This window comes from Aspergillus aculeatinus (genome assembly GCF_003184765.1).
Source record: "Aspergillus aculeatinus CBS 121060 unplaced genomic scaffold BO66scaffold_1, whole genome shotgun sequence".
NCBI lineage: Eukaryota > Fungi > Ascomycota > Eurotiomycetes > Eurotiales > Aspergillaceae > Aspergillus > Aspergillus aculeatinus.
Genome location: NW_020291470.1, coordinates 822,406 through 839,657, shown reverse-complemented (window position 1 = coordinate 839,657; position 17,252 = coordinate 822,406). Strand labels below are relative to the sequence as shown.

At 55.6% G+C, this 17,252-nt stretch overlaps 5 protein-coding genes across 5 annotated transcripts; 3 read left to right on the top strand and 2 right to left on the bottom strand.

Moving 5' to 3' along the window:
• Positions 1-837: 837 nt before the first annotated feature.
• BO66DRAFT_7517 (uncharacterized protein) lies at positions 838-1,434 on the bottom strand. The gene has a single exon (XM_025653566.1). It carries the CDS (start codon positions 1,266-1,268, stop codon positions 960-962), a length of 309 nt encoding a protein of 102 aa, XP_025509203.1. The 5' UTR covers positions 1,269-1,434; the 3' UTR covers positions 838-959.
• A 484-nt stretch (positions 1,435-1,918) lies between these two features.
• BO66DRAFT_387311 (uncharacterized protein) lies at positions 1,919-5,278 on the top strand. Its single transcript, XM_025646270.1, has one exon. It carries the CDS (start codon positions 2,364-2,366, stop codon positions 4,983-4,985), a length of 2,622 nt encoding a protein of 873 aa, XP_025509202.1. The 5' UTR covers positions 1,919-2,363; the 3' UTR covers positions 4,986-5,278.
• Positions 5,279-5,440: 162 nt separating this feature from the next.
• BO66DRAFT_467113 (uncharacterized protein) lies at positions 5,441-7,937 on the top strand. The gene is made up of 4 exons (XM_025652532.1): positions 5,441-5,816; positions 5,904-6,221; positions 6,279-6,395; positions 6,447-7,937. Exons 1-4 carry the CDS (start codon positions 5,706-5,708, stop codon positions 7,734-7,736), a joined length of 1,836 nt encoding a protein of 611 aa, XP_025509201.1. The 5' UTR covers positions 5,441-5,705; the 3' UTR covers positions 7,737-7,937.
• A 109-nt stretch (positions 7,938-8,046) lies between these two features.
• On the top strand, positions 8,047-10,309 carry BO66DRAFT_7404 (DNA helicase ZGRF1-like domain-containing protein). Its single transcript, XM_025653555.1, has one exon. The coding sequence runs from the start codon at positions 8,300-8,302 to the stop codon at positions 9,965-9,967; it is 1,668 nt and encodes a 555-aa protein (XP_025509200.1). The 5' UTR covers positions 8,047-8,299; the 3' UTR covers positions 9,968-10,309.
• Positions 10,310-10,947: 638 nt separating this feature from the next.
• BO66DRAFT_7396 (putative nuclear migration protein (ApsA)) lies at positions 10,948-16,499 on the bottom strand. The gene is made up of 3 exons (XM_025653553.1): positions 15,867-16,499; positions 11,331-15,810; positions 10,948-11,279 (listed from the first exon to the last, which is right to left on the bottom strand). The coding sequence occupies exons 1-3, from the start codon at positions 16,275-16,277 to the stop codon at positions 11,203-11,205; spliced, it is 4,968 nt and encodes a 1,655-aa protein (XP_025509199.1). The 5' UTR covers positions 16,278-16,499; the 3' UTR covers positions 10,948-11,202.
• Between the last annotated feature and the right edge of the window lie 753 nt (positions 16,500-17,252).

The window sequence follows — 17,252 nt, the reverse complement described above, 5'->3', positions numbered from 1 at the left end:
CAGTCTCCCGACACGGTATGACCAGTACTCCGTACTGACCGACTCAATCATTTTCTGGATGTGTACAGTCCACTACAGCCGGGTTACCCAGCCCGCCGCTACGCAAAGTAACTGAGGTCGGGTCAAGCCTAGCAGAATGTCAGGAAATATCTTCCAAGTTCCTACTTACCCGGTCAGGTAAGTCAACCGTTGCATTGATCCACCATCTGCTACCCGGTCCCCACTAACTGCCCTCCCCCGTCTTCCCACCCCCCTCCCTCACTTGGTACCCGCTCCCTCCCGGTGGTCTGGCACATTCGATGAGTATGCTGGTAAGTGGTGTGACAAGCCTGTCGTCCTTCGTTCCTCCTCTTCTGATCGTCATCATTCAATCAAACGGCAAATGCTCCATTAGACCTACTGGCAATGTGGATGTCTACGTCGCTGTCAATTTTCCTGCTTCGTGGTCCCCTTGACGTCAACTAATGCGGGGCAAAGGGCCACGGCCCTTTTGGAACATGATCAAGCTGATGCAGGTGGGTTGGACGGACCGGTCGGAGTGATGATGCACTTCCATGCCGGCGGGTATGAGGAAAGAAAGCCTCGGCTCATGCAGTGGCTACCACCAAAGCCCCCTCCCTCACCGCTGCACAGAGTCAGAGCGGCAGCTACCTGGTACCCTCAGAGAACTACATGTACTGTGCATGACCCACCTACTGTACTGTAACTTCAACATCCAGTCCAGTGCATGTCACCTTCCACCCGCGAGACGCCGCAGAACGACCAGTAGTATGAGTAAGTGACAGCCCTTGCGGCAAAGTAAGCACAACGCACCCCCCCACTCGTCATTGACACTGACATCGACTTGTGGCGGCCGGTGGCGCTCAGATCATCCTTTTCCTTACGTCTTATTGCTGTACATGGTATGTGTTATCTTCCGCAGAAGGGTGGTGTGTCGCTTATGCAGCCAGGATCGGCGTCTAGACCTGCCTTGGTCTTCCCGCTTTGCGGGTGGACTGGCTGGCTGGATGGCTGGCTGGTTGAATGGCTAGTGGCCTGACAGGTAGGTCAGTGTTGGCTGGATGGCTGGATGGCTGGCTGCAGATGATCTGCTCTGCGTTCGTCTCGGGGGCGATGCAATGCGCTGCGCTGCGCTGTGCTTCGGGGTTGTGGCTGAATTGGAGGGGTCTAGATTGGGGGTGTTGGGTTGGTTTTAGAGATGCTTTCTGTAGGGGGTGGTGTGGTGGTGGGTGTTGCTTTGGGGAGTGTAGACGGTACGGTAGGTACATCTTTTAAGATGCGGGAAACTGGGCGGGGAGATAATGTTACTCATAGTTACTAAGCTGAGGTCCAGCTCGCGGGTTTCTGGGTATAAGTAAGTGGGCACTGCCGGGTTTACTGGTTCGAGTATTTCCGGGCCCCGGTTGTTGGCGGGGTTTGGTTTTTGGGGGTATATGTGGGCTACACTGGGCAAGGATCAAGAGAGGTGCTGGGATGTTCGAGCTTGGAGCTTGGGGCTTTGACGGTGGGATTTGACAGGTGAGGGGGGTGGATGGATTGATGGGGTATAATTGTATGGAATATTGGTAAACTTATAGGTCCAGTGGGCTACTGGGTCGTTATCATGTGAGAGCTGAGTGGAGGACAGGGTCGAGACCGGTCGAGGCGGCGGTGGGGTTCATCCCTGTCCACGGTGGTTCTAGACTTTTCTTGATCAGTATGGGCGAGAAGGTTGATACTGGTGTCTGCGGTCGTTGTCTGGCTTGGCGGGTTGGGGATTGGTATAACGATTTGGATGACATGTGCTTTTTGCTATATCTACGGTGATCAGGTAAGCTTTCATGTCGTTGTGGCTGGTCAATTGATGCTCGGCAGTAAATAGAGGTCTCTTGGTGATTATGTGGTTACTGATCTCTGAGGAAACACCTTCTTGAGGCGTCGGTAGTGCATCTTAGCCCAAAGCTCAATTGCTGCAACGATTGTCTGGGAGACTATCAGATATAAGTTGTAAGCAAAACAATGGGCCACCAAGTATGAGGGTACGGTACATCGCGAGCTCCCGAGTCTGACTTCACAACTTCTTTATATCGCAACCATATGGACAGCACCACGATTCACGCCTCTAGACCATGTGTGCTTCGCAAGAGCTTCAGGAAGGTCGTAGGAGGTTTAAGGAAGGCGCAATTAACTCGCCTCATCTCCCAAAATGCAATCGCTCAAACGTCCCTTCCTTAGCGGGATGGCATCCACGCGCATACAGTCTCCACCCGCCGTGAGCGTCACTCTTCCAAGCCACATATCAATTAGCGAGTATCACAAGTCCTTGATATAGGTACTTTCGCAGTTTTTCCAGTTGAAATCAGCAATCTTCCGTCGTGAGAACAATGGATCGCTTGCGAAGATCCAAATCTGCGCGCTCCGTCCGGCGAAGCCACCGCAGCTCCGTCTCCAGCGACGCCTCCGATCCTGTTGTTGCGCGACAACACGCCACGACAGCTGCCTCTCTCGCGATGTTGCGCTCCAAGTGCTCTTATGACGCTCTGGGCGGCCCTGAAAGCATGGCAGTACCCTCGAGAAGACACCGATATACTAGATCACGGCAAAACGCAAGCAATGTCCCCGTGGACAGCGCATCTTCTCGCCCCTCAGCCACCACGGACTCCAGCCCACACGATGAGGACTACACGTCTGCGACGCTGCCTTCCATAAGCGAGTTCAAAGGATTTGACAGCCAAGACTATTTTCTGCCCTCGTCTTATAGACGTCTGCGCAAGTCGCGGTCCATGTTTTCCACTGGACAACTTTGTTCACGCATGTCTCACGGACTTTGCTCCCCCTTGAACGATACTACGACTAGTGAGGGCGACCAGACCTCGCGAACGACACGCACGTATGGCACCTTGCGGCGTTCAATGTCTTTTCTCCGCGGAGAAAAGCCGTCGGCTGGTCCGCTGCGCCATGTGCAGAGTCATGACACGGCAATTGACCTGGCGCGCAGTCAGTTTCAGCAGCAGTCGGCCGACGACTCCCCTCAGACGGAACAGCCGCGGCTGTCTGTTCCTAAGACTCGTCGAGAGCATAGAGCATTCAGGAAAACGCTTCGTCCGACCACATCAGCTGCGGTTGCTGCCGGCACGCCTTCGGCTCCTCAGCCCAGAAGCGTTCACTCTTATGGAAAAGCCAGATCTCTCTCTTCGTCCATCAAGAAAGGAATCAAGAAGGTCTTGGGTCTTGCAAGACCATCTGCGGGCGAGGTCGAGGCGCAGGGGGTCTCTCCATCCCGCCAGGACAAAACACGGACAGGTGCCAACGAACTGAGCACTGGCTGGTTATCGCACAGCCCCCACACCCCACTCACGACTTATATTGAAGCCAATGTACAACCGAAGCAGTATCCAGCGGCCGAGGTTGCCGAAAGCTCAGAAAGCTTGGCTACGAGCCGCTCTCGCGTAACAAGCTGGGCAGACTCGACCGTTGCCAACACTATTGTAACCGGCAACATTGGTGGTCGAAGCCATTTGTCGGTAATTGAAGAGAAAGTTCATTCGGAACAGACCCTTGCAGGGGCTCCGTCCTATGAAAACAGCCCCATCTCCCACGGTAGCCCTGTCAGGCCAACCAGCAAGATTGACAGCCAACGATTGTATTCCGCTTTGATGAGAAGGATCGGCGAGGGCAAGGCACCGGATGCAAGCGAAAGCATTGCCTTTGGTCATGTCAAAGAGCATCGCATCGTCCCGACGCCTGCTGCCTCAGTAGCTGTGCGTCATAATGGGCAGACCGTTCGGATGATTCCGAGTGATGAATCCATCCCATCATCCAAGTCCTTCATCACTGCAGATGCCGGTACGGTGACTCCGCCGCGGCGGTCACAGTGTCCTACTCAACGCCTCCCAGAGTCCTCCTGTCCTGACAAGAATCGTTTGACCACCTCCTTGATCTCTGGTAACAAGGGCATTGCACTCTCAAGGGCTAGCAAGCCGCCTACAGAGGTAGCCACCGGACACCTGGACACCCTCGACCAACAGAGTCCGGACGCAGCTTCCGACTCTCCCAGTGTATATTCTCGCTCCACCGGCGGCAAGTCGCTCGATCCAAGCAACGGCGAGGTTCCCTCCCAATTCCCCGACGAGCCAGGAACGGCTACAATCTACGACACTCACCGAGCCACCTACAGCTCCCCGAAGTTCTATCCGGAAATTCAAACACGTCGAGCATCGGCCCGGCCAAGCGCGGACTGGAAGCAATGGATGCACACGGAGATTGCGAAGATTGAGAATCTCAACCCCATCCAATCTCACTATCGCGAGAATGCACAAATCCAAAGCGACGAGGACGATATGTTCGGTCAAGCTTCTACTCGCTGGATCGAGAGAGCTCAAGGTGTTTTCATCGACGACGATATGTGGTCGGATCGCAAGGTCACTTCGACTAGCAACTTTTCGCGTCCCTTTAGCCGGTCGTCAAGTGTTCAAACCGTAGTGACCACAAAGAAAGATCAGAACGACGGACCGGTACCCCCGCCGCTGCCCTCCAGACCGATATCTCCAAGCTCTACCTACCATGCGGGTAGGTATGGCCCCTTCCAGAGTCAAATCGATTCTCGCAGGGAAAGTTTTGCATTGTCGCCCATGCAGACAATTCCAACCAACCGCTTCCGGATGCCTGAGTCACCCACACCGCGAAGAGACAAATCCGGGGTATCATCTCAGAAGATGGCGAGTGCCACGTACGGCAGACATCCGGCCAGGTGTCCCCCTGCAGCGCGAGATTCTAAGTCCCTGCATAATCGGACGGGTCGAGGATATCGCGACCACCGACAGCTGACCAATGAGAACATGAAAGTCGAGAGCGACTATCATGACATCAAGGGTCAGGATACTCCATCACCGAATTCATGCTCGCCAATATCGAGCAAGCGTATGGTGGAGATGTTTTTGGAGAGCCGACGACGCCAGGCTGGGGTGGAAGCGACTGATGGGGGTGCTGTGAGTGCCTTTATCTAGAGATTTTGGTTCTGGAGATATTGTTTTGAAAAAGACACTTATACCTTGTGCTGATGGATTGTTTACGAGCCGTGGCTTATGTTCCTCCATAGATGTATGTATGCATGCTCTTCAGGGTGGCTATGGATAGTTAGTGCTATGAGCGATGGATAATTAAACACGCCGTATATGTTGGTGCCATGGGTTCAGAATATCCTTATCTGCTATATCTGTTTTTCTCTGTGTTCAGGAAGAAACAGGAGTCAATGTCAATTGGAAGAGTCAGGGGAGGTGTTGGTGTTTAGTAGTTGCTTAGCGGCGGGCCAAGCAGGCTGAAAGGGACTGAGAGGAACTGAAAGGGACTGAAAGGGACAACAATGGCGGCCAGCCCAGCCAGGCTGAAACATTAACTAAAGGAGTAACTGCTAGGAAGTAAACTTACCACCACTTCCTCCTCCACTCCTCCACTTGTGGCTGCGTCATCTTCTTACTCCCGCGCTCCCTCTTTCTTGCGTCTAACTGGCATCCTTTTTTCTTTTTCTTTTTCTTTTCTTTCTCCCTCTCCTTTGCTTCTTTTGATGACATAGGAGGGACAGATTTCTTTTTACTGCGTTCTATTATTTCCTTAAGACTGTTGCCCCCCCTTCTAGATGGCCCACCAGTGAACCTTCCCTTCGTTCCCCGTTCCCCGTTCCCCTCGTTTCGCTCCCCTCTTTTCCCCCCGAGGGGCCACGCGGCACGATGCAGTCCATGCAAAGGCAATTTGGCCGCTTCATGAAGCGATCCGCCGACGAAAGCCAGGTCGCGATTCTGCTCAAAGACTTCGAAGAAGCTGACAAGCTTCTGGGCCGAGTATGTAAACACGCAAGCTCAAGCTCTCCCCCCCGCAGCAGCACAGGAACTAACTTTCGGCCACCCGCCGTCACTCGCTCCCCTCAGATCATCGAATTCACCAGCGCATGGCGCGATGCCTGGTCTTCGCTTCTCATCCACCAAAATCGCATGCTCGCTGAATTCAACGCCCTCTATGCCCCGATCCTCGGTTCCTCCGACTCCTCCACCGGTCCAAAAGCGGCCCCGACGCCACGGGAAACCCTGGCTCGGACAAATAAGCTTCGGGAACAATACGAGGAGCTCCGGAGAGAGCTGCTGGCCGATATCACCGCCGTGGACGAGCGGATGATCAAGCCAGCAACCCAAGCCAGGGAATACCTGATTCCGATGAAGAAGACGATCAAGAAGCGGGATGATCGTAAGGTGTGTTTCTCAGCCACTTGTAACTGAACTGGGTCATGCTGATTGGGGTTGTTCCAGCTCGACTATGAACGCTACCAGAGTCGCGTGGATAATTACACCAAGAAAACGAAACGGTCGGATCGCGACAATGCAGCCCTCGTCAAGGCTGAGGGTGACCTTGCTAAAGCAACAGAGGTAGGTCTCCACCAATTCTTGCCTCGCATTGACGTGGTCTGACAGGAGCAGGACTATAACGCTGCGGATGAGCACCTCCGGCACAGTCTCCCGCCGCTGATCGCCGCTGCCTTCTCCCTGCTCCCCCGGTTGCTGGCCACTCAGATTGAGCTGCAAAACAATATGTTGGCGCATTACTACACCGTGGTGCTGGAGTACAGCCAGGATGAACAATTCCCGGTCCCCGCGCCGCCAATGGAGCATATCGTCGAGGACTGGGAGCGCGCCCACCTGCCCGTCCAGCAGGAAGTCGAAAGTTTCGCTAGCATCGCCAACGGCAAGACCGTTCGCCTGTCCCCGGTGGACGAACATCAACGCAACGGTCATAATTATCTCAGTCGCCCTACGAACCTAATATCTAGTTACTGCCGCTCACCTGGCGCCCACGAAGAAACGCCGCCCCCCAAACCCCCACGGCCCGTTTCCCCAAATCCCGCCGCGGTCCAGCGCAAGCTCCCGCCTCCAGCGCCTCCGGCTGCTCAGACAAAGCTTCCTCCCATGCCACCACCGCCCGCCTACGATACCAAGCCCCGACCGAATCTCGAAACAAAGCCGAAACCCATACCTCGACCGAAACCGCAGCTATCGAGCATGCCGGCCGCCTCAACGTCATCACTCAATCTACCCTCGAGCTCGAGTCACCATCTCTCCCCGCAAGCATCAGTGGCCCAGACCTCTGCCTCGTCTCCCGCAGCGGAATCGTACGTCTCTGCGGCCGAGTATATCCGTTCCCCTTCGCCGGGCGTGTCTTCCGTCGCCTCACGAGCAGACTACTTCAGTCGAAATAGCAGCAACAATCAGCATACCTCACCCTCTCCAGCATCGGCTGCGGCAGCGGGGTCTCCCGGGCTATCTTCCGTTGCGGCCCGTGCGGACTACTTCAGTCGGTCCGGCAGTAACATCCAACTTCCGTCCTCAACCCCCGTTGCATCGACATCTTCCCTGTCGCCTGCGGCGGCGGCAGGTATATCTCCTGGCTTATCCTCCGTTGCGTCCAGAGCGAATCAGTTCAACCGCCCGAACAGCAGCAACCGCCAGCCATCTCCCTCGCCATCCCGTGCGGCAGTGTCTTCCGTAGCGGGCAAGAAGAAGCCGCCTCCACCTCCACCGCCACGCCTGAATTCTCAGAATGCGCTCTTCGTGACGGCGCTGTATGATTTTGGGGGCCAGGGAGCGGGTGATTTGTCGTTCCGGGAGGGCGATCGGATCCGTGTTCTGAAGAAGACGGAGAGCACGGACGACTGGTGGGAGGGGGAGCTGAGGGGAGTAAAGGGGAGTTTTCCGGCTAATTATGTGGAGTGATTGGGCAGTGGTCGAGGAGAGTATAAGTTAAAAGCAGTAATCACATGCATTGTAGGAGTCGCTTGATTCGTGATGCTTTTATGTCTTGAATATTGCTTTGATCATCATATGTAACAGTCAAGATGCTCTAACGCTATTTGGCGCTGAAGTGGGTTGAACACGCAGTGAGAGACGCACGGTAAACAGGAGTTCATACTCAGCTCGGGCACGGGACTGACAGCCTCAGGCGCGTCTCGGCCGCGATCTTCCCGCTTAAACTTATCTTTTCTCCGCGTCCGCTTCTCCAACTTTCTTCCAACCACCACCACCTTATCAGGTTCCTTCACTCGAACCCATCACCAACGGTTCTACGGCAATTGCAGCATCTCCCTCAACCCGCAACCTCCACCTCACCTCGAACACAACAAATCCGATGGTCCCCCAGAACAGGGTCCCCAACCCTGGACAGACCCTTCCGCCTCCCCCACCACCACCTTGAGAGCAGCAACACAGCAGCACCACGCACCCCAACCTCACAATCAACCAACCAACTAACCAACCCACCTATTTCCTCAGCATACAAAATGACCTACCCCTCCACCCCGACCCCCTCGGGGTTCCCCCCCTCCTCCTCCGGCCTATCCTCCACCACCTCCCCATTCACAACCCCACTCACCCAAAACACCGCCCCGGTCATCAAACACCGCTGCCTCTTCACGCACGACACGCGCCGCAAGGCCAAACGCTGGCAGGACGGGTACCTGCGCTACCACACCTTCAACAAACGCATCATGGCCTACGACACGAGCGGCAACTTCATCGGCGATCTGCACTGGCGCCAGGACGCGGCCGTGCAGGACGGCGACGAGCTCGAGCTGGATCGCGGCGTCTTGGTGCAGGTCTGTGAGGCGGTGGGGCGGTCGGAGACGGATCTGGGGGCTGTGCTGTCGCATTCATATCCCAATTCGCATTTGAATGGGGTGGCGGGTGGAGGGAATGGGAAGAGGGGGTTTGGTGCTGCAAGTACGCAGGGTTCGTTGGCGGGGTCACAACAGCAGCAGCAGCAGTCTATGCGGTCTTTGAATGATTTGCTGGGGATAAAGAAGACAACACCGGCTTTGGGGGGAACGGGCTCGGGTTTGGCGACTTCGGGGTTGGCTGCGACGCGAGTTATGCAAGGTCCGGAGCGCGGGGCCGGAGAGCTGTCGGCTGCGCGTGCTGCGAAACGGCAGAGGGTTGACGGGTCGGGTCTGGGTTTGGGTTCGGGTGCTGTGGAAGGAGGATTGTTCGCGCTGCAGCAGGTCCCTACTCGTCGTGTACTGGCTCAGCCGGTTCAGCCTCGACCGCGGCCGGCGGTCGTGGACCTGACGGGTTCGTCGACTGCGCTGGTGACGAATCCAGCTGCTACCGCTACCGCTACATCCACAAGGCTGCAGAGCCACGATCTTGAACGACAAAGAGCCGACTCGAGGACAAGTGTACAAGCGAAGAGCATGTCTCGCGAAGAGGGGAGTACTATTCCTCAACGACAAGCATCGCGCAAAGAAGGCAGCAATCCTCCACAGCTACCGTCGTCACGCAAAGAGAGCAGCTACCCTCTACCACAACGACAAGCAACCCGCAATGCGAACAGCAATCCTCCACAACTACCGTCGTCACGCGAAGAGAGCAACTCAGCGCCAGAAGAGCCACCCGTCCTTCTCCGACTCTCGACCAGCAAACGACGCAAGAAACTCATGTACTCGGCCCTACTCCCCGGTGGGGGTGGAAAAGTCGCCAAACCAGCTTCATCCGCACCAGCCCCAGCCCCAGCCCCAGTACCAGCACCACCCAGAAACAACAAAAACCCTCCACCCCCCGCACAACCACCCACAACCACCACCGCCACTCCACCAAAACCCCACGACTTCACCCCCTCGACCTCAACCCAAACCATCCTCAACGACCTAATCACCGCACCACCACGCGTCCCACCCAACCCAAGAAACCACACTCCCACAACCACAAAACCAAACACAAACCCCCTCAACCCCATTAACCGCAACCCAAGATCGAACATCCCAACGCACACCAGCCTCCGCAAGTCCTACTCCGACCCCACCGCCCTAGCCACCACCACCACTGTCCACAGAGCCAACCATACAACCATCCCAGACCCCGCCGGCGACGACCCCTTCGACCAAGGGCCCTGGACCCGCGAGGCCCTGGATCTCTTTGATTTCTGGCCGGCGGGGCGGGCGAAGCCTGTTTAGTTGACCCCCATTTAATGCCTCAAGTTGTTTGGGGTTGATGAGAGAGGATGAGATGGGGGCTCGGTGGGTAATAGAAGCGGAGCTGTACGGCTATATATGCAGCATGCCCTGCCCTGTCCTGTCCTCTGCAAGGTGCATGTGGAACGGATGTGGTTGGTGGATGAAGACATTCTCTTCTTCTGCAGGAGGGCGTTGTTTACTCTTATACTATTTTTGTTTTTGTTTTTGTTTTTCCTATGGTTTGATGACCTATGATACCCTTTTGCATTGATTACGATGATATATTATATCTGTGTATACATCCAACCAGCCATACCACAATACCTTGAATTACGAATATACCATAGCTGCATTACTTACCTAGACCATAGCTTATTCGTTACCTGAGTGGGAGAGACAATTCTCCCTGTTATATGCCTGTGCACTGCAGCTCGGAGCCGAATGTAAGCCATACCTCCCTCACTCGAAGTACACACACATCAATCACACATTACAGACCTACAAGAACACAACTACAATCAACCACGATCCATTCGTGGCTGTGCGCATGTGGCAATTTATTTAGTGGCAGGAAGGAATTCCGAGTATACAGTCAGTCAGTCAGCCCAGCAGGGAAATACAGCAGGAGAATGCCTTCTTTCAAAGAGTGTCAGTGTCAGTTGCCTCAAGCCAGTCAAGCCACGAGTTAATCCACAAAAGAAAAAAAAAACATGTCACTGTCAATAGTGGGATGTGGTAAATGTAGGTGGTTAGGTTAAGTTTGTAAGTTGGTTTGGTTATAAGTTAGGTGGTGGGTAGTTTTCATGCGACGGAAGAAAGCGTAGCGCAATGAATAAACCAAAAGGAAAAACACGGTTAAAAAGAATGACAAGAATATCAAGAAGCCGTCCGGGCACCGAGAGTGGAGGAGGAGGTGAAGGAGGGATGAACGGGGCTGCAGTGCCGCCCGCGTGGGGATTAAAATAGAGTAAATATAGAGAGACAAAGAGGGGAGCCCGGGGAGGGGAAAAAACAAGACGAGACAAGTTCGCCCCTGACGACCAAGGGTATGCAAGTTCCAGACGCTCAGTGTGCACTTATTCAGACTCCAGACATTATAAAGGTACTCCCGTGGGGTTCAAAGTACGATGACAATGGCGATGCAATGAAAGAGATTCGTGCAGAACGAAAATTCAGGGCAATGGATAGCCCGGCCAATCGACGCGCGACGCGACTCAACTCCAAAAGGTGGAGGTTCAATGATGGGAATGAATCCGGTTCACCCGCGGGCTATATTTGCTTGTCCTAGACAAGGCACTGACATCGTGTTTGCCTGGTCAAGTTAGCTGGTGAACTGTCATGACAAGTCAAGGGGTATACATACCATCACAACAAGCTCGCACATTCTCGAGTCGGTCACCCTGGCTTTCTTGCCTCTCCATCGTGTGCCGAAAGTCATCTTGGCTGTCACGGGTGTGAATGCTTCCCTCATGGACACTCGAGCTGGCATAACGAGGACCCTTGCGGCCAAATGACCCCTTGATCGTCGTGTTCAGGATCGTGCTGAGGCGGGAGCTAGACCCGTTCCTCTGCTCGGTAAAGGACGAGGGCGAAGCAAGCGAAGGAGAGCATCGACCCGGCGTCAATGTGCGGCGCGATGAGATGGTGGAGCCGGCCCGCTCCTTCGGCCAGTTCCGTGCATTCCGACTGCGCGAAGAGGAAAAGGAGAGTCTCGAGGTCTGGCGAGAGCGTGAGCGGAACTCGGGATTGAACTCATCGATGTCTTCCAAAGAAGCGTTGCTTTGATGCTCTTCGCCATTCTCTGCCGAATTGCGCAGCAGGAGGTACGACAGTGCATTGAACCACGTCTCGTGCCGCTGGCTGGTGGTTGCTGTGAACCGAACCCGGCGGCCTGGGCTAACCACCTCCAGACTCCTGCAGTGCAGACCAGGAGGATAAGGATTGTCATCAGGAACGACCCTGACAGCCTCGATAGGAACACTCTTGGTCTTCAATTCACGTGTGCCAGCGGTCTGGGGATCTTGCGCACTCCAATACAGCGTACGTGTATAGGGGTGAACCCAGAAGTAGCGTCGGTGTCGAGTGCTGGAGACCTCCCCAGTGACAGTCTTGCGAGTGTACTTCCAAAGGAATTCGCCAATCATCGTTTGCGTGATAGCCTGGATCATCCTCGGGTCCGTACCAGCGGCATAACCCTGAGGGCCGATGGGCTGCGCAGCAAATCGCTCATCGATCTCAGAAGCAAAGGATGACACCGATGACCTCCGTGAGATGTGACTGTGACTCTCGCTTCTGAGTTTGACGCGGGAGGTCGTGGTAGACATCGAGTTGACTTGGAGTCCCGACTCGTTGGGAGTTCGCGGCCGCTGGCTCACATTGGTTCGGTGAGCGGAGGCCGGGGCAAGGGGCGGGCCCATCAAGTTCGGAGAAGATGGCCGTTGGTCCAATGATCGTTTCTCGGCCGCCATGATAGCCTCCTTGTGGTCGGTGGGCAAAGGGGGGTGGCTATGGATGCTTGAGGTATGGCTAAGCGAACTGCCCGGCCTGAGCTGATGGGATGGGAGAGAGGATTGAGAGGACTGATGAGTGGGACGAGTGCGTGCTCGGGGTGTGGCAAACGGTGAGGTGTTCTGCTCCTTGGCCTTGTCACTGTCCGGAGGAGACAGTGGCCGGGTGGTGACACGGTCCATGAGAATCTGGTCAATCTGCTTCGACGACAGGATTGTTTGGGCGCCCTGGTCAGCCCGTTCCACCCGACTCGTTGATTGCTGTCGTGTATGGCGTGGGGCAACATTGCCAGAAATGGTGCTTAGAGGCAGAGTGGAGTCTGGCGTTCCGTTTGTACCACTAGCCGCATTGTTGCTTGGATTATCATCATTGACAAGAAGCAATGGCAGTTCGGAAGCAGGGAGACCCTTGACCATTTGCATGCTGTGCTCCGGTGGCGCATTTTCATCGGTCAGCTGAACCGGGGGCACAACAACAGCCGTCGGGACATGTTTGACGGGGGTCGTTTCCACCGCGCGCACCCCAGACAGTGAGATTTCAGGAGCTTGAACCACTGGTGCCTCGTGCAACTGTGGTGTAGCTGGTTCCGTGCTTTCCGATGCAATGACAGAAAGATTCAAATCTGGAAGCTTGGGCTCGGCAATCTCTCGCTCACCCGCAACTGTCAATTCCGGCTCAGCCGGTGCGTCCAGAGTAGCCACAATGGGCTCGGTCTGTTGCGAGAAGATTGACGATACACCTAGCTCTGACAGCTCGACTTCCTGAGCTTTCTCCACGATGTTCACGGGCTCTGGGTCTACGCTCCGCTCAATTACTGCCAGGACAGGCTCCGTCTGCTGAGCGACTATCGACGATAGAGTCAGCGGTGGAAGCTCCCGTTCAACTTCGACGCGCTTCTCAATAATCACAGGCTCGACCACCGGAGTAGGTTTGGGAATGGCCACGACAGGCTCGGTGTCCAGAGAGTAGAGTGGTGAGACGGTGAGCTCCACACTCTCAGTGTTGGTGCCATGTTCAGCAAAGACGACCACTGGCGCAGGTTCAGGGAGGGCTGCCCCGACAGGCAGGGTATGTTGAGATGAAAGTGTCGACATCGCCACATTGGGAACATAGACGGGTTCGGGTTGAGGGACACGCGCAACGATTGGCTCAGTAGAAGCGGAGGAGATCAAAGACAATGCCACCTTTGGCGGGTCAGGAATGACGGATGCAGCGGGTTCTGTCGTGACTCCAATAGCATACGCAGTGTCCAGATGAGGGCGCCTCGGCGGAGATGGAACAGTCTCCTCAGAAGAGACAGATGAGACTTCCAACTGCAACTGAGCAGATGGTTGCTCTACTTCTCTCTGGGTCTCAGCGATAACTGCCTCAGATTCAGGAACGATCCACTGAGTTGAAGCGTGCACCAGTTCAGGCGCTTGCTCTTGCTCCATCGCAGTGCCGACATCAGATGTGGCTGGTTTCGAGGGAGACACTGGTGCGTTGTTGACCGTTTCCTCGGTAGCAGGCACAGCAGTGACTGCAGCAGGCACAGCAGTGACTGCAGCAGGCACAGCGGGCTCCCATGGATCCGTCATCATACCAGAGTCAACCATAAGGGGCTTCGAGATGGTATCAAGAACAGCTTCTGATGGCCGTCTGGAATCGTAAGCGGCGAGAATGCGCGGAGTCGAGGCCTGTGATGCCGTGTCGAAGCGCATCGGAGGTCCAAAGTCACCCTCTTGGTCATCATCACCATCCAACTCAGCAAGCTCCATGAAGAGGCTCTGTCCCTCTGGGCTTGCTGAGCTTTGCATGAAGCTTGTGGCTGGAGATTCGCGAGCGGTGGAGGGCCTGCTGTTGGAAGCCATGGGAGCCTCGCCAGAAGGACGGATCCTCCTCACGATACTCCTCTTGTTCCTCACCCTGTACCTAGGACTAATTTGGCTAGGCGATGGGAAGCCTTCCTCATCGATCACGTCCTCGTCACTTGAGTTGGAGGCAGTGCTCTCGTAAGCCTTCCTGTCGCGGGTCTTGGTCATAGTAAAAGAGGACACGCGCCCGCGTGGGGTTCTCTGCAGCCGGTCGTCTGTCTCCGTGAGCTCGCCGCTATCCGAGCTATCATCAGCCATGCTTTCTAGGCCAGTCTGGAAGGCTTCGCTTTCCGTGGCTGTTCCTCGTTCGGTGGCTGTTTCAAAGTTGTCGTCGGCTTCGGTAGCGGTCTGGTACGCATCGCTCGGTTCTTCAGATGACCGTCCTCCCATACGGGCTCGGGACGCCTTGAGAGCGGCTTTATGAGAGGGACTGGCGTCGGTAGCGTTGTCTTCCCAGTCCGATTCATGGATTTCAATCTCCGCTCGCTTTCGACCAGCACCCAGCAGATCGGGCCGTGCGGCCTTGCGTGCAGGGTCAGGCTTGGTCTTCTGGCGTTTGCTGGACGGACCGGTTGGCGCAGCGGACTCTCGGCGCTTCGTCTCAAGTTCATCGCGGGCGTCCTGCAGCATGCGCTTCAGGTCAATCTTCTCGGTCTTTTCGCGATGGATAGTGCTCTTGAGATTCTGGATCATGCGGTGGGCATGACCGAGCGAACTCTTCAAGGTCTCCGTTTCGAGATGGTTGTGTCGCGGCGTGAATTTGTTGGGAGACGGCGGCGGGGAGTTCTCGGGCGTCGAATGTTCCTGGTCGTCTGAGTCTTGATCCCGATGGACTTCCCGGGAAAGCTCTTGTTCTTGCTGGCGAAGGCGCAAGGCCACTGCCCTGGCGAGTTCCTCGTTCTGCGAGTTCAATTCTTCGAGTTTCTGCTGTAGCGCAAGCTTCTCGGTATCACCAGCATGCACATGGCGACGCAAAACGTGAATCTCGGCATCGTTGGCTTTCTGAGCAGCAGTGTGATCTTCGATCAGCTTCGCATTGGCCTGTCTCAGATCCTCGAGCTCCCGCTCCATGGCGCTTTTCTCCGTGGCCAAAGCACCCAGGCTGCTATTGAGTCTGCTTTCTCGGTCGGCTGCTTCCTTAGCAGCTGTCATCAGCTCGCGGGTTCGAGTCTCCAGTGTCCAGTTTTCGTCCTTATAGCGCTCTTCGCTCTCGTCGAGTACTCTGATTCGTTGAGCATACCCCTCGGCCTCGAGTTCGAGTCGCGACTTCTCGAGATTCACATTTTTGAGGGCGTCCTCACGCTCTGCAAGGAGAGCTTGCAGTTGGCGCACTTGTGCGAGGAGAGAGGTAGAAATCTCGGTGGCGAACTCGATGTCATGGACGCGGTTGGAGGGCTGATTGCGCTGCTTTCGTGACGGAACGCTGACTTTACTGGGCGAGTTGGTAGCCTGGCCGGCGAAGAGGGCGGAGCTAATGGGTGACTAACAACGATTGTCATTAGCCGTGTGCAAGAAGCATCAAAATGAATGCGCCCTACCTTTTGCTCATGCGGAGTTCCGAAGTGGCCATCTTCACCGCTGGCGAGACGCTTCGGGGCCAGGAATGCGCGCGCCGTTTCGCGGCCAATTTCATTGTACTCCTTCTCCAGATCCACGAGCTTGCGACGTAGGTCCGGGCCGATTTGGCCCTCCTCCTGCTGTTGCTCCACTTCCCGCAGCTTTTCCTCGAGCTGTTTCTGCTGTTCGATCAGTGCCGTTCCCAGCTTGCCGGCCTCTTCGAGTCGGCGCTCGGTTTCCGCCAGATGAGCCTCGAGCGCCCGTTTGGCTTGGGCGGGGGAGGACGCATTCAGGCTGAACAATTGGGTGTCAAAGGAGGAGTACTTGTGCGAATCGCGAGAAGCGATTCCCTCCCTGGCATGGGAGACGAAAGGATCTTCGACCGTAGACATATTGGCGGGACTTCGTTATCTATCATCCGGTGGGGCAGTATCGTGTTCCAGTGCGAGGAGGTTGTGGTGAACCGTCGGATGAGAATCGCCGCAGTTGCGGTCTGATGTCTTGAAGACAAGACTCAGGTGCCGTAGGTATCCCGCGTAACTCGTCGCCTCGGTATTCGTATCGTCGTATCAATTCTGAATCATCCTCCGGCTTGCGCTCGATGTTCTGACGGTTTATTCAGGTCGAGTCCTTGGGCTATGAGTTCCGTTTACTGAGCCGACCAGCGAACTTGGCTCCGCAAATACCGTGGCTTCGGACGGAGCGTGGCAGTGGAGCGACACAAGGGAAGCGCGCGGTCGGGTCGGCAAGCCCACGCAGTGACGCGTCTATAGGCGAATGGAAGGCGGATTGAAGGGGATCGAGATTGCTGATGGAGCCGAAGGGTTGAGAATGCAGCTAGATGTCGTCCCGAGAGGAGAATCGAGGTGCGACCGAAACAGCGTCACCACAACAAGGCGGCCAGACAACAAACGCGTTGCCGACGCAGGGTGACCTCGTTGTGCGTCGAATCAGGATGCGGGCCAACCCGATAGTCAAGCCCAATCGCTCAGCCTTCGGGACCAGGCAGCGGGCGATGCTTTTGGGGGGGGGGGTCCTTGCGGCGCAACAAGCAAGGCCCGACAGGCGCGACAAACGAAGGCAGTGCGCTAATGAGCCACGGGGAGCGGGCGGGTGCGATGATGAACGGCCACCTAACGTTGCCGTTCGAGCGATAAGATTAGGATCAATTGAGGAATTAAAGGAAAGAAAGGAAATAATAAGGAAGGACAAGAGTGGTGAGTATTGTAATTGCAAAAGAAAGAAAGAAAGAAGAAGAGGAGATGAAGAAGGGGATGTGAGTTGAGAAATGAAGAATGAGGGAGTGAGTGAGGGAGTGAGTGAGGGAGTGAGTGATTTCAGAGGCAGTGCCGGAGAGGGGAGGGGGG

Coding starts and splice junctions, on each gene's coding strand:
- BO66DRAFT_7517 (XM_025653566.1), bottom strand. CDS start 1,268: ATGTACCTACCGTACCGTCTACACTCCCCAAAGCAACACCCACCACCA.
- BO66DRAFT_387311 (XM_025646270.1), top strand. CDS start 2,364: ATGGATCGCTTGCGAAGATCCAAATCTGCGCGCTCCGTCCGGCGAAGC.
- BO66DRAFT_467113 (XM_025652532.1), top strand. CDS start 5,706: ATGCAGTCCATGCAAAGGCAATTTGGCCGCTTCATGAAGCGATCCGCC. Junction 5,817..5,903: donor CTGACAAGCTTCTGGGCCGA/GTATGTAAACAC, acceptor CGCTCCCCTCAG/ATCATCGAATTCACCAGCGC. Junction 6,396..6,446: donor ACCTTGCTAAAGCAACAGAG/GTAGGTCTCCAC, acceptor TGACAGGAGCAG/GACTATAACGCTGCGGATGA.
- BO66DRAFT_7404 (XM_025653555.1), top strand. CDS start 8,300: ATGACCTACCCCTCCACCCCGACCCCCTCGGGGTTCCCCCCCTCCTCC.
- BO66DRAFT_7396 (XM_025653553.1), bottom strand. CDS start 16,277: ATGTCTACGGTCGAAGATCCTTTCGTCTCCCATGCCAGGGAGGGAATC. Junction 15,811..15,866: donor GAACTCCGCATGAGCAAAAG/GTAGGGCGCATT, acceptor AATCGTTGTTAG/TCACCCATTAGCTCCGCCCT. Junction 11,280..11,330: donor TGTGCGAGCTTGTTGTGATG/GTATGTATACCC, acceptor TAACTTGACCAG/GCAAACACGATGTCAGTGCC.